Source organism: Mustela erminea, chromosome 5 (genome assembly GCF_009829155.1).
Source record: "Mustela erminea isolate mMusErm1 chromosome 5, mMusErm1.Pri, whole genome shotgun sequence".
NCBI classification, from domain to species: Eukaryota; Metazoa; Chordata; class Mammalia; order Carnivora; family Mustelidae; genus Mustela; species Mustela erminea.
Window position 1 is genome coordinate 144,710,187 of NC_045618.1, and position 16,099 is coordinate 144,726,285.

At 53.5% G+C, this 16,099-nt stretch overlaps 1 protein-coding gene across 4 annotated transcripts in view; it reads right to left on the reverse strand.

Annotated features, from left to right (window-relative positions):
• Nucleotides 1-16,099, reverse strand: part of CDC42BPB (CDC42 binding protein kinase beta) — a 96,940-nt gene that overhangs the window by 65,245 nt on the left and 15,596 nt on the right. Inside the window, exon 1 of one of the 4 annotated variants that reach the window (XM_032345371.1) lies at nt 7,603-7,630. The exons of the other annotated variants lie outside the window; for them this stretch is intronic. Coding sequence (XP_032201262.1) covers nt 7,603-7,615 — 13 coding nt within the window. The 5' untranslated portion in view covers nt 7,616-7,630. Of the gene's footprint in view, nt 1-7,602; nt 7,631-16,099 lie in introns of those variants that run through there. 4 annotated transcript variants of the gene reach the window in all.

Here is a 16,099-nt window from a genome sequence, read left to right on the forward strand (position 1 = left end):
AACTGCTGTCCCCCAAGAAGATACAGTGAGGAAAGGCACTGTGGCTTCTGTATTTTTCTGCCCAAGTTACAGAACCTGAATTGAATCAGGAGGAAACAGGAGGAAAACCTAAACTGAAGGAACATTCTACAAAGTAACTGGCCTGCAATGTCCAAAACTTTTAAGGTCAGGAAAGTGAAGACAAGACCGAGGAACTGTTCACACGGCAGGGAACGGACCGTCCAGGCCAAGGAGGAGCCATGTGTGGCCTGCGTGCGCCCGGGTGCCACGGTGCCACGGAGCGGAATGTCAGTGGGCTGGTGGCCCTTCCGGGGCTTTGAAGAGCATCTCACTCTCAAACAGTTGAGGGCACTTCTGTGTACTGCTTGTTATTTGCGACTTTTTCTGAGTTGGAACATGTTTCAAAAACATTTTTAAACATCTTTTTAAAGATTCTCTCTATCTGGAAACAGGCTGTTGGGGGCAGGAGTGGAAGCAGAGAGAGCAGAGGGTGCCGCCTCCCCACAAGCCACGTGGCTTGGAGACCCACGACGACAGTGGCAATGCTGCCGGCCGGGGCGCGAGGAGGAAGAGGCTAGGCTCTGGCAGGGCGGTGGTCTGCGCTGTGGACAGGCGCCAGCGACTCACAGCGACACCCAGGATGAGCAGGATTGGGTGGGGGAGGAGCCACGGCGGAGACGCCGAGTCCAAGCACTCTGGTTTCCCGGCGGAGCCCAAGATAGCGAAGAGACCAATCTTGTCCCGGCCCACGGCCGCTCCATCCTTCCGGAAAAGCCTCACTTCGGAAGCACCAGCTGCCGCGGGGGCGGAGGAGCCGTCGGCCGGCAGGGGAGAGCGGCAGGAACCGGGAGACGAGCTCGCGGAGAGGAAGGGGCCTCCGCTCCGTCCCCGGTGCCGCCCGCGACGCTCTCGGAGCTCGGAACGTTACAGGTGAATTGTATGAACTAGACCCACTGGGTGGGACCCGGCTTGTCACACACCCTCAGCATATCCAGGGTGCAAAGCAAAGCCATCTGGGACGCGTTTTGAGTCTCATTTTACTAAGGTTCTCCTAGCAGACAGACATCTTACGTAACTCCAACAGATGAGCCGCACCCCTCGGAATGTGCGAGTTTCACGGAGAGCGTGAACTTGTGGCTTCTGACGACGAGAAAACGGGTGCGAACCCTGGGAAGGTGACGCACCGCGCCTCCCATTCCAGGACCAAACACTGACGGCACCAACTCAGCAGGTCCTCCCCAGGCACCTCCAACGTGCCAGCACGAGGACGCCCTGCCAACGGACAGGCTCCGGCACCCGCCCCGCGGGGCAGTGTGGGGGTCCAGGGCCCGCCCCACGTCATGGACCCCACAGACCGTCCCAACAAGTCCCCACCATGCCCGAGCCTCTGGTCAGTCACACGGCCTCCCTCTCCCGTCCCTCTGATGCAGACTCTAATGCTCGCTGGCCGGTGCCCCGCGTGCGCCCTCCCCAGCCCCACCCGCTCCGGTCCCACAGGCCATGACACCATCGCCGCAGGGGCCGGGGGACCACATCGCTGCCCCGCTCCAGACTCCTCCACAGCTTCCCACGGCTCCTGGCAAGACCGCGCGTGCTCCCAGAGCTGGCTGCGTGCGCAGGGCCCCCTGCCTCCCCCAATGCCCACTCCAGCCTCGTGCTTCACCCCCGTGCTCCCCACGATCCTGCCATACCCGGGCTGTCACTCAGGCCCTCAGTCAACCCTGGGTCTGCCCAAGCAGACCCTTCAGCCCTGGACAGCCTCTCACCCCTGCCAGCTCCCGTGCACCCTCGGGATCCCTGAGGCAGGAGGGGACCCGCAGCTCTGACCAACTGACCAGGTCAGGAGCCTGGCGGTCCGCACGAGGTAGGCCTCAGAGCTGTGCCTGCTCACTGCCATCTTCCCCAGGGTACCGGAAGGCCCGGGAAGGCAGGGCTGCCGCCACCGTTACCGCCTGCTCCCCACGCCCCTGGCGCAACAACGCAGCTGACTGAGTGACGTCACCATACGCCATCAGGAAAGGTTACTTCCTTTACAGGAGGGGTGGCAGAGTTCCTAAGGTAAAAATATTTAATGACCTGATATTAAGAGACTACTAAAAGACTGAACAAAGCTTGAGCCCTTGGAGAGCGGAATGTTGATTAGATTTTCCTCCCCCACCTTGATTCTTCCACAACCCAAGACGGTCCGCAGCAGAACTTCTCTTGATGCCCCGAATTAAGCCCTGAATTAATTGTGGGCAGCCACTGGCCAACAGGAGATCCCAACTGCAAGGAAAAACTGGGGTCCAGTGTTCCCTTTAAACAGGAAAACACTTGCCAGGAAGAGCTGGGGGCGGAGGGAGGCTCCTTGGCTGAAACGGACAGAAAATCACTGTGAAGCGAGAAGCTGAGGCCCCCTCCCCCCTTGTTGATGTGTCTGTCCAGGGAGGAAGTAAGATCAGAGTGGCTGGAAGGAGTGTCCAGGGAGGGACAGCTGGAGGAAAGAGGACTATGTCACAGGGCACCAGGCCACGGGAAGGCACACGCGAAGTCCCACTCTGTCCCTTCCCAGCACGCACCCTGGCCTCCCACTGGACTCGACTGGCCCTGCGCCCTCGTCACCCACTCTCTCTGCTGTTCCAGCCACAGCCACTCACTGGTCATGTACTTGGAAGTGGAAATGGTCTTATAAATAATTCAGTCCAAATAATACATTTACTACTTAAGAAACAGGAGCCCCAAAGGCCAAGGGACCGACTGTCAGCTCCACTCTTTGGTGTGGTGCTCCACTCCTAGAAGTCCTCCCTGGCAGCTACCAGCTGCTGCTCTGGTCCCATCCAGAGACCACAGGACAGAGCAGCAGCCCCACAGCTGGCTGGGTGCAGGGGAAGAGCCCAGAGGGTTCTGGAAGCCCCGAGGCGACAGGCCAAGACATGCCAGTGCTCTAGGGACCTGGTTTCTCCTAGGAGAGAAGCAGCCAGGCCAGCAGCCCAGGACCACGGGTGTGGCCACAGCAGAAGACCACCAGGGGCAGCGCCTGACTCTGACTGTGATGAGCACACGCTGAGAACTAGAGAGCAGGGCAGGACTGAGAAAGGGCCGGTGGTCAGCTAGCGGGTGGCAGAAAAAGCAGACACTTCCCTACAAGGACCAGCTTCCAGTTCCAGTTCCCAAACTGCTTCAATTTATTCTCACCGCCAGACCAGGGTTCAACCTACAGAAGATACATCCCTATCATGAAGTTTTCGAAAAACGTGCTTAACTTGTATCAAATGGGATTTGCTTTAATACTAACTTCGTGAGAGGACCAGACACTTTCTTTCACGGGGAGTGGGTCACAAAGCCGTCTTGTTACAAACCGCGGGTTCTGAATCTTGAGAAGCCCTGTTAAGTCCCAGATAAAGCTCTCTAAACCTGGGCCCTCCCACACAGGCTGGTAATCAGGAACCCTACTGTGGTAAAGTGAACAGACATGACTTTTTAACGCAATTAAGGGTTTCAGAGAACCGAAAGGGAAGCCCTTTCACAGCACTCTGACCCAGAAGGCAAGGCAGGCACAGACGGGGGCAGAGAAAACCAGAGGAGCGAGGCTGAGGGGAGGCTGCACTGAGTCAACGAGAACCCGGAAAGGTCTCCCTCCCACCGCCTGCCGCCACCCGCGGACAGCGCGCCCACCTCGGCTAACCTTGCTCAGACCTGGGTTCAGGACACACCCGGGGCTCAGCCATGCCTGCCTTCCTCTTTGTGGCCACTCGGTCGCTGCCTGATTGCTTTTCTCAATTGGCTGTTTGCCTCACTGGGTCTGTGTCGCTCTGTGAATGACTAGAGCGAAGCCACACCGTGTCATTGCCACACATCACTTAGGGGGTCTGTCTCTTTCACGGCCCGCTGGGGGCCTGCAAAGGAGGCCACGCCTCCAAGACGGGGAGCCTCACCGCCAAGTGTAGGACACCGTCCTCTGGAATTCCTCTGTCACAGCGAAGAGCCCCCGCGGTGCGAGAAGAGATCTTCACCACGTCTGTCTGTCTCGTAAAGCCAACCTCCCGTCGAGGTGAACACAGATAAATGTCTAACTTCAAAAAAATCCGAGTGTGCAACGCAACGAAATGAAACACAGCCAACCGAGGCACATACACAAGTCACATGAATGCACCAAAGGCGCCAAGAGAAGGCGGCACGACGCTCCAGGGCTTTCCCGGTGAGAAAGCCGGCTGCAGGCCACTTCTCCCGCGGTGCATGGCAGCAGGCCGCGCGTGCTCGCTCTCCACTGAAGACACAGGAGAATCTACAGGACACGTGCTGGCTGTCAGATGGCGGGGGGAACCTCCCCCAAGAGCACCACTTCCTCACCAAGGGGCAGGCACAGGACCCCGGGGCCGGGCGTCACACCCCAACGGCGCTGGGCCCCGCGCCCACCCCGCAGGCTGCCTGGGCTCCCCCGGGGTTGCCTCCTCCCCAGCTAAGAAGGGCGCTCACCCAGATGAGGGCCGGGAGAGCTGCACGCCACCCGCACGCCCGCCCCAGCACGGAGCACACAGTTTCCCGAAGAGCAGCACCGGCTACTGGGTGGCGGGCTCTCTCCTCGACGGCAGGAGTGTTACTCAGAAGTCACATCAGACAGTAAGTAAACCAGCTCCGCCACCAGAATCACCCGGGAACCCGGCTGAGCTACCCACCAGCAAGATGCACCTGTCACCAACATGTTTTACCGGGCAGAGTCACCGCGGACAACACCCAGGTGGCACTCAGCAGTTGCCACCAAGAGGGAAGCCCACGTGCACACCTTCCACGTCAGCGTGCCGCGGGCGGTGGCTCCCAGACCTGTCTACTGGGGAGACAGGAGAATCTCACCTGCTGAGACCAACCCACCCAACAGCCTCCCTCTTCTCTGATCCCTGACATCTGCCGCATGTCTGCAGTGGGCCCGCCCACCTTGGGGACTTGCAGGACTAGTGGGGGTGACTCTGATCACTTAGTGACCCTCCCACTTCGATCTGACCTGCATGGCTACTTTTCTTCAGTGACACTCCATTTAAGAGTTTCTTTCCTTTTTAAAAGATTTTATTTATTTGACAGAGATCACAAGTAGGCAGAGAGGCAGGCAAAGAGAGAGAGGAGGAAGCAGGCTCCCTGCTCAGGAGAGAGCCTGAAGTGCGGCTCGATCCCAGGACCCTGAGATCATGATTTGAGCCGAAGGCAGAGGCTTAAACCACTAAGCCACCCAGGCGCCGCAAGAATTTCTTTATAAACCTAAGATATGAAGGGACAACCAAAGGGACCATCAGGCCTCAGGCACTCAACAGACTGCTGCCTGGTGGGACTGAGCGGCTCACACCCTCGTTCAAAGGCTCCGCAGACCTTCGGCACTGCAGTCGGCGGTGCACAGGAGGACTGACTTCCGATGGCGGGTCAGGGGTGCTGCTACCCTGCTGCGTGGGGGAGACCCACACGACTTCCTGCAGTAACCGGAGGTTTCACAGAAGAGTCCTGGTTTTCTCACTGTTTTGTTTGTCTGGGCTCCAGGTACCGGCCATGGTCTCTGCAGGTGGAAGGGTCACCCAGGAATGGAGGGCATGTCTGCCGCACCTGCTACTGATACCACCTGCGGCATCAGCGCGGCCACGAGCGACAGGCCCCGAGTCTGCCAGGAGCGCCTGCCTGCGGCCCACACGCCGGCTACCCTCTGCGGCTGGCCCCGAGGACCCCGGGATTCTGTACCCAAGGACATTATGTCACTGACGTCTGTGTTGACTGAGTAAATGATTACAAGAGACAATACATGACAGCACCTTGAGGAGCCTGGGGGGCTCCCAGTGGGTTAAGCCTCTGCCTTTGAGACTCAGGTCATGATCCCGGGGACCTGGGATCGAGCCCCACATCAGGCTCCCTGCTCGGTGGAGAGCCTGCTTCCCCCTCTCCCCCTGCTCATGCTCTCACTGTCTCGGTCATTATCTCCGTCTCTCTCTCAAATATACAAATAAAATCTTAAAAGCATTTTGTAAACTACAATATTGCACAAAAATGCTTATAGTCCCTGATGGAGGGACAACTATCTCACCAATAATACTCAAAAGGTTTTATTTACAGGTCCTAAAATCTGTCAGAATCATTCAACAGCCGCTGTTTGCCAGGCAGTGTGGGCAGCTCCGAGCCAACCCCACCTTCCGCATCCACGGGAGGAGCCAGTCCGCTCTACAGAAGATACTCAATCTTCAGATAAAAGCAAAAAGGCAGGAAGCCGGGAATGCTGCGGGGTAGGGGAGGCGAGCTGCTTCTCTAGGGCCGGCGGTCTGGACGGAAGCCGGCCAAGCGGTGGGGTCAGGGTCTGAGTGTATCTGAAGGAGAGCGCACAGGGTTTCCTGTAGGACCGACTCGCGGTGTGGGAATCACCCAGGTGCGAGCCTACCTGCCCCGGAGGACGGAGCCGTGGGGGAGGCAGCGGATCCTGGAGCCTGAGCTCCCGTGAATGTGGGTCCTCGGGATCCAGCTGGCGTCAGAGTCACCGGCACGGGTGAGATCCCCAGGGGTTAGCAGAGACAGAGGAGGGCCCGGGGCTGGCCCTCTGGCTATCGGAAGGCTGAGGGAAGAGAAGGAACCAGCCGGAGCCTGGAGGAGCAGCCAGCTCGATGCATGGGAACCGGGCCCTCCGCACGAAGGCAGCGGGGCTGACCATCAGCCACCGGTGTTCGCCACGGAGAGACCACGGCGGCCCCGACGCAGAAGCGGCTTTCGGGGAACAGTGAGGGACACAAGTCGAGGGAGTCTGAGGATGGGAGAAGGGGTCGTGAACACAGGGAGAGCAGATCCCTCTGAAGAGCTCTGCTGCTGAACAAAGCGCTCATTAGAGGCCTGAAGTCCTTTCCACCAAATGTTTTTGTGAACACGAGAACGAAACCCATGCATCCTGAACAGAGGTTAAAGGCGATCCGTTCCAAAACCAAGCTCACGTCCCTCTGACCAACTGACCTAAGCAAGCGGGGGCCAGGACGGGAAGGCTCTGTGACAGACGCCACCGTCTGATAAGCAAAAAGTTCATCTCCTCCAGCGCAGATGCCACCACTGAGCCCCAACTCCAGGCTTCCCAACCCACGTCCGAGCTTCAGGAAGCGACCCACGGAACACAGCCCCTTCCGTGTGGTGTTTCTGTGGCGCTGCCTGGACCTCGGTGGTGTTTGCTGGGCTGGGCCTGCACCAGGCTCCGAACACAAGGGCCACACCAGCTCTTGGTATTTTGTTTTGGGTTTTTTGGGTAGAAAGTAATATTACTCACTGGCTTTTCTTTAGCTTTTCCTGATCCTTCTCCCCTGAATTGTGAGTAAAAAGGTTTTATTTTGATAAAATTATTTATGAACACATATTGCTTTATGGACTCAACTTCTGGGATTACACACACACACACACACACACACACACACACACACACACTTTTTTCTTTCTTTGGATCGCACACAGATTCCACAACACAGATTCGTACCACACGGAGGGATGTCAGAGACTAGCAATCAGAGTGCGGCCTTCTCGTCCAGCAATACAGTATCACGCCCGCCCTCGAGTGGTTTTGTAATTCCAAGTCTTACTGTGTTAACTAGATAACCAGGAATCCCAGTAAGGGACACAGCTTACCTTTAATAAACATTCTATGTAGTTAAAGACAAAACGCAGGCCACCAGCACACAGTGCCCGGCGTCCTCTGGGTACAAAGGGCGCCCCCAGGTCAGCTGGGGAAGAGCCCGCATACCCAGCACGAAGACCAGGCCACCCTGGGAGTGCTTAGCCCACCCTCGGGAGGACCGTGAGAAACCGTCTCCGGTGGCAGGACAGGCAAGTCAAGGATGGCCTCCTCGCCCTGCCCAGCACGAAGCCAGAGCCGTCCTGAACAGACACGACATGCCTCCTGTACACTGGGCAGTGTGACCAGTGGGGCAGGAAGCACAGCAGGATGACAGCAAGGCCGGGGACTGTCTGCCTCGCTTCCTCCCAGGATGCTGCGTGTCACAATGCCTCTGTGCCCAAGGCTGGAGCCCTGGGGCAGAGTGAGTCCGAACCCGCTCCCCGGCTCCGACTGTCCGGTCGGCCTGCACCGGAGAAGGGAGCAGGAGAAAGTAAAATCAGAAGGTGGGAAGTCTGCAAAGCCTCCATCGGCAAATCAACACATGAATAAAAGGTGACTGAATTTCAGTAATCAGTAATTTGGGGGAACTTTCAACAACCAAATAATATCCACCAACCTTCTGTTACAACCGCTCAGTTTATGCCGCGGTCCTGTTTAAGAGGCGTGAGAAGGCAGGACCTGGCCGAATACTGACATCTGTATCTGTCTTCTGGCTTCCACCCCCAACGTCTGATAAAACAGTAAATCCACCCCATTGCTAACAGCAGCTACCGCCTTCCAAAGGTCTTTATACCGGTCAGGGATGTCACAAAACAATCTCTAAACCCTGCAGGACAGAGATTACCACCTGCTTTTGACAGATAAGTAAACTAAGAGAACACAAAGTTCACGTTCATGTAAGTGGCTGGTATTTTAATTCTTTTTTCTTTATTTCTCACAATATATAAATTATTTATATTTCCTTTACATTAAAAACTTCCAATTTTAGAATGAGAGGAAAAACTAACTGCCCTTGTTTTTCTTGTTGCTCATTCGGTCGGCCGAGCACAATGGCAGTTTCTGCGGGTGCTCCTGCTGCAAATATGGAGCGGCGTGGGCTGCGCTCCGCACAGGACAATCACAGCTGCTTCTGCTTTCGTGATCACTCACCTTCTGCAGAACCAAGAGTCAGTGGAAGCCAGGACTGTTTAGGTTACAGGAAGTGTATTGCCCAAATTCTTTAAAATCTGGAACAAAAGCAATTCTTTCATGCTCCTCTAAACGGATTCTTCAACACCCTACTCGTGTTTGTATATCCTAAAACGTAAGTGCACCCAGACGCCCCAGCCACGTCTACCAAAGACACGAGAGTGTTCGGCAGCTTTTGTCAAGTCGTCACAAACCCGTAACCACGCAAACGCACACTAACAGGAGAGCGCACGCACGATGTGCAGCGTTTGTGCAGCGGCACACCACTCATCAGAAGAACGAACCGCCGCCACGTACAACACTGATTAATCCCAAGGGCACAGTATGACGCGTGATTCCACTGTCTGAAGTTCAGAAACAGACAGCTCCAGGAGAGCGCAACAAGGAAGGCAGGCCTGTCAGTGTTAAGACAACCGACCACCCATACCCAAAAGAATAAATAGGAGCCCCTACCTCACACCAAATACAAAAAGTAACTCAGAAACGATCAAAGACCTGGGGCACCTGGGTGGCTCAGTCAATTGAGCATCTGCCTTCAGCTCAGGTCATGATCCCAGGGTCCTGGGATCGAGTCCTGCATCCAGCTCCCTGCGCAGTGAGGAGCCTGCTTCTCCCTCTGCCTGCTGGTCCTCCTGCTTGTGCTCTCAGTGAAATAAATAAAATACTTAAAAAAAAAAATCAAAGACCTAAAAGTAAGAGCTAAAACTATAAAACTCTTAGAAGAAAGAGTAGGTAAAAATCTTTGTGACCGTGGATTAGGCAACAGTTTTTTAAATACGAAATCAAAAACATAAGCACGAATAATTTTTAAAAATAAACTGGACTTCATCAAAACTAAAAATATTTGGACTTCCAATGCACCAATGAAAAAGAAATGACAAACTACAAAATGGAGAAAATACGTGCAAATCTGCAATTAGACACAAATTCATATACCTGATAAGGAACTTGTATCCAAAATATACCAAAATACTGATATATCCAAAATATACCAAAACATAAATCACTAATATCTGCTTTTTATTAAGATTTATTTGAGAGCGCGCACACACACGTGTAACCACAAGGAGACGGAGGGGCAACGCAAGAAGAGGGACAAACAGACGTACCGCCAAGTGGGGAGCCCAGTGATCCCAGGACCCCGAGATCATGACTTGAGCTGAAGGCAGACGCTTAACTGAGCCATCTAGCCCCTCCATGTAGAACTCACTAATAAGGCAAAACAGGGCGCCTGGGTAGCTCAGTCAGTTAACCGTTCGATTGACTTCGGCTCAGGTCACGACAAATCATCCATTTATTTTATTTTATTTTTTTAATCATCTAATTTAAAAATGGCCAAAGGATGTGAGCAGACATTTCTCTGAAGAAGACACACGGTGGCCGACAGACAGGAGAGAGGGCGCTCAGCATCAGGGAATTGCACATCGAAACCACAGTGCGCTGCCACTTCACACGCGCCAGGATGGTTAGAATGAAAAAAGACCAATCGTAAGAAGCGCTGGCGAGGTGACGGGGAACCGGGAGCCCTCACACACTGCGAGCAGCGCTGGACAATGAGGGAGGCACTTTGGAAAACAGTCCAGTCACTCCTCAAAATGCTAGACATGGAGTCCCCCAAAACTCAGCAATTCCACTATGTCCATGAAGACCCTGTACACAAATATTCACGGCATCACCAGAGTAGCCAAAGACAAGCCACGACCCGCGGTCCATCACCTGACGCACGGATGCACAAAATGTTGTCTATCCACATGACGGCGCATTCTTCAGTCATAAAAGGAAAATGTGCTCCCACCACACGGATGAGGCTTACAAACACTGTAAGGGAAGGAGCCAGTCATATCGGATCCGTCCTTTTATAGGAAATGTCCAGAACAGGCAAATCCACAGAGACAGAGCAGGAGGCCAGAGGAGGGGGGAGGGGAGAGGGTAACCACTAATGGGCACAGGGTTTCTTTTTGGGGTGGCGAAAATGTCCTAGAACTAGACAGAGGTAACTGTACAATTCTGTGACATTAAGATCACTTCATCATACACTTAAAAAATAATAAACATGAAAAGGAGGCATAACTAATCTATGATATGGGTCACAAAGGTGCTTACTCCTGGAAGAAGGGGCTCCACGCTGTGGGGGAGGGGCCGCACGGAGCCCGCAAGGGTCCGCGATTCATTCGGTTATTCAGAAGGTACTAGGAATATTGGAAGAAATGACGGAGAGAAGCAGCGGACACACCGGCTGACAGCAGACCCGAGCTGGACGCGGCCACCCCACTGGTACCACGAGCTACCGCACCTGAGCTCCAGACTCCCCTGCGGTAAATCCGGGGCAAGCGGGGCTGAGGGTTACTGGGAGGTTACGTGAGACCGTGGACACAAACACCGAGGAGGCACAGGGCTCACTCCGTCGATACACAGGGCCGCCCTGACCGCGCGTGATCACCTGCTCAGCACAGAAGACTCCCGGCTCCCCCGCCGCAGCCCGGGCTCCTCTCTGGGGCACACAGCACCTGCTCCCTCATCCCACACCCCTGGCGCTCCCCTGCAGCCTTCCCTGCCTGGTCGCCTGAGCCGGAAACCGGCACCCCAGTGCTCTCCACCATCTTCATCTCCCCTTCCAGCAGCACCGGGCGCGGGGCTCCTCCCTGCCGGGCCCTCAGGACACAGAGTAGGGGCCCCTGACATCGCCGACCGCCCTCTTTGGTGTGGTCTCAGCCCTTCACGGTCCTGCTTGCTCAGGACCTTCACACACGGAGCACCTTTGATCTGAACACAAGTGCACGGATTCTCGAATAAAAGGACTGTTATTTAACTCACTCAACTGTAAAATACTAGAAAAACAAATTTATGCCAGAGATACAAAACACTACTCTAGCACACATCCTGAGACCAGCAGAATCCTATTTAAACCTTCCACACAGAGCGCCTGGGTGGCTCAGTCAGTGAAGCGTCTGCCTTCGGCTCTGGTCGTGATCTCAGGGTCCCGGGATCCAGCCCCATGTCAGGCTCCTTGCTCGCTGGGAGCCTGCTCCTCCCTCTCCCTCTGCCTGTAGCTCCCCCTGCTTGTGTTCTCTGTCAAATAAATAAAATCTTTAAAAAAGTAAAAAAAAACAAAAAAAAAAAAAACACCAAAAAACCACTTCCATACAAAACCCAGCTTCATCAATGTTCATAATAACTGCCCAGAGCTAAGTATTTAGGGACCTGAGTCCAGTTTCACACTCTCTCTGCACTGGATGGTCAGTACACTAGGAACACTGTGGTGGGAAAGCAGGGGAAGAAGGGTCTTATGGGTGATGCCCCCATCACCTAAAATCCATTCCGGCTTTCATTTTATTTTGTGACGAGCTCTATACTTCTGCATGAGGAATACACATCTCCGCGAGGCATAAAACCATTTCTACAAAAATCACAAGAATCTTCTAGAACCCAGTCCTCTGCCAAACACCCGAGGCTACAAAGGGATGCTAGCCTGCAGCCCCAGCAGCCAGACTGGAAAGCAAGCAGGAAAGGAAGATTCAAAAGGGCAGCCCTTGCAGCCGCGCCAGCAGGTGTCTGATGTTTCTGACCCCAGGACGCAGCCGAGCAGGCTGCCCTCCCGAGACCCCCTCCTCCACCGGGCCCACCGGCCTCGCCCCCTAACAGCTTCAGGGCCAGGCCGCCTGCACCAGCCTCAACCACCTCTGGGGGCTGCCAGGGCTAAGGTGGAGACAGTGCCTTATTAGGATGCTTCTAAACATGGAAAAGGATCTAGTTTTCTTTCTCCTAAGAAGAGGCTTTTAAAAATTGTTTGAGCAGCAGCAATATTTTAGATGTGATAAAAAGTTTCACTCATTTGAAATATGCATCGATTCAAGGTCAACGATTAAATCTGTCCACTGTCCACATTAAATGGTACGTCCTATTATCCAACTGAACCTAAACACTTGTAAGGTACGTTTTTAAGAAAATAAACCCTCTGTCATTGATAGTTTTTCAGTAATATAAAAACGACAGCATTAAAAAAAAAAACCCACAAAGGAAAATAACCGAGACACTTAGGAGAGAAAAAAGGTACATGTCCTCCTGAATCTTTTCTCCTTAACTCACTGTCGTGAAAATAGGTTGATTAACAGGGAGTAAGGAAGCTGAATTTATCTAAGACTTTTTAAACCATTACTCTGGCTTCATCTAGCCATTGGCTAGCTGGTCCTCTTCCCAGTGGGTGGCTAGAGATGGACACACTAAGGAGATGGCCAATGACAGGCGCTTTCCGTAAATCAACAGAATTTTATTGGAAGGCTGGCAAATGTTTAACTTCAGAAAAAGACCTGCAGCTTTGTGCAGGCTGCATCTGCATGCTAGAAGGTCTGTCAAAACTGCTTTCTCCTTAAACCAGTCCTTCGGTAAAAATGAATTCTATTACAACATATGATCACCAAACACCCACACTTTTCCAGAATCTCTGGTGCTTCTGAGTGAACTGCGGATCTACACACACCCGCACTCATCTCTGGCGCTTCTGAGTGAACTGAGGATCTACACACACCCGCACTCAGCTCGGCTTGGCCTTCTTGCTCGCGGTGACCGCTGCCTCTGCCTCCCCGCCAACCCTTCAAAAGCACAGCCTTGCCCCTGGCAGGACGCCCCCCACCCCCGACCTTCCCGAGCTGGGTTACAGGAACCAAGTGGGAACCTGCAGGCACCAGAGAGCACAGCCTCAGGCACAGACGCGGACGAGGACACCTAACTTTTGGTCAGCTCGAGGACGGCCCGCCTAGCATCTGCTGAGGCCTCCTCCACACACCCTGTCTTGCCCTGAGTCACCCGGGCTGGGCCTCTGGCCTCTCCCTGCCCCTGGGGCCTATGTGGACCTCTGCCCTACCGGGCACCTGGCAACCCCAGCGAGGGAGGGAGCCTCGTGCTCCTGTGACTGCTCACACATCCGGACACAACGAAAACCAAAGGTCCCGCTTCACAACCTCGGGCCACGCAGTATCTTCCCTGTCTCTCCGGCTCCTGGAAGCTGGCGACAGAGACTCCCTACCCACCATCCAGGCCAGAAAGTGGGGGGGGGGGGGGGGGAGACATGCAGAACAGGAAGGGGGGGACCACCAGGCACAGGACGGGGGAGGGAGCGACAGCCCGCACAGGAAGGGGGGACATCCGCCCGAAAGGAGGACCGCACCTGAGAGCTCGGAGCCGGCACCTTGGATTTCAACTTGGATTTCAACTACGGTCATAAACTCAGAACAAAATACCACCAATGCTGACAAGAGACAAAGAAAAACACATATAAAAAGGGGGTTAATTTCCCTAATACAGAGTGCTAAGAAACTGATAGGAAAAAGCTGAACAAGCCAACAGAAAGTAATGAGGAGGAGGGAAGGGTTTTAGCTAAACATTAATCAACTCTTTAAATGTTCTTGGTGTTCATGATGATGCCCTGGGGGAAACCATGGGGGAGGTGAATCAGACTTGTGGGCTCGGGGAGGAAAGACGGGTCCCCAGGCCCACGCTGGGGAGACAGCCGGTCACAAGACCACGGGGAAGGGAGGCAGTAAGCGCCGCCACCCCCATCCCCACCTGGAACGTTAACCACCGACCTCGGGCACGGCTGACCCCACACCCGGCCCACACTCAGGATCTCAAGCCAAGTCAGCCACTGAGGAAAAACACACCTCCTAACAGTAAAAACGCGTGCACACACCCACAACAACAAAAACATTTCAAATAAAGGAAATATCTCATTTTTTACAACAATTGGTAACCCCCAAATAACTATTTCCCACAAAATATACTAGATCAACAGGGAGGAATGACTTGCCACCAGCCTTATTTGTCTCGCTAAGAAAACACTAAAAAGAAGTTAAAACGGCACAAGCAGGATGGGGCAAAGGGCCTGGTTTCTTCAACAGAAGAACTGAAAATGGGGGGCCTGGAGGGGTGGGGGGTGCGGGGGTGTAGGGGAGGGAGCCTGTAGGTCAAGAGATGCAGGAGGTGCACGTACAAATGCTGTGTGCAGACCTCGTGCTCCTACGGACCAAACCGACTGAAAACAGCAACCAAAAGGAAATCCACACCATGACGGAGTTTCTGATTATGCTGAAAAATTTGCTTTCATTTTTTAAAAAGATTTTATTTATTTATTGCTTTTGGGTTTTCAGTATCATAATGTCACCATAGTTATGTTTTTAAAAAATATATTATTATTATTATTAAGATTTTATTTATTTATTTGTCAGGGAGCCAGAGAGAGCACATGCAGGCAGAGTGGTAGGCAGAGGCAGAGAGAGAAGCAGACTCCCTGCTAAGCAAGGAGCCCGATGGGGGCCTTGATCCCAGGACTCTGGGATCATGACCTGAGCCGAAGGCAGCAGCTTAACCGACTGAGCCACCCAGGCGTCCCTTATTATGATTTTTAGAGATTGTACTTATTTATCTGAGAGTAAGAAAGCACAAAGCAAGAGGATCGGCAGAGGGAGAGGGAGAAGAAGGATTTCCGCTGAGCAGAGAGCCCGATACCGTGCTGGATCCCAGGACCCTGAGATCATGACCTGAGCCGAAGGCAGAGGCTTAGCCCACTGAGCCACCCAGATGCCCCCTACCACTGTGTTTTTAAAGAAAGCCCTTACCTTCTTAAACTGTATACTGAAATATTTACAAATGAGACCACAAATGTCTTGGATTTGCTCAAAATAATCCTTTTTGGAGAAGAGGGGGGGATAAAAAGAAAGAGACCGACCACGATCTGACAACAGTCGAATATGGGCATCATTCCACTCTCTGCTTCTTAATAGCTGAAATGTCCTACAATAAAAGAGATCTAAATTTGCAATGGGAAATATTTCCAATTGCTACCATTTTTATTAATACTACTTATGAAAATAAAGAATATCAACACATGAAAAATTCAAGCCACTCCAAAACAGAAATGACTTTTTCATACCGGGGGTCATCGCTATTTCTGACCTAAACAGAGGACAGCTGAAGGCGGGACGTGGGATGCCCGGCTAGGCAGCTTTGAAAACGGGTCTCCTTGTACACACTGGGCACTGTACACACTGTACACACTGTACACACTGAAAACCAGAAAGACTGACTGCAAACCTGCACCAGCGGTCGCTGCAACGACTCGGGAGTCTTCCTCACCGGCAGCACATCCGGACGCAAACATGAGCTACACGCCCAGTTTGGTAGGACATAGTTTGGTTTATTGCCAGCATTCCTTCTGGTCATAAAACAGTTTTACGAGCGGGTAAAAAACCTGTACACACTCTGCCGAGCTGACGTGACTAATGGCTTCAGTACTCAGCATCACAGACGTACACACGCTGGCACAGC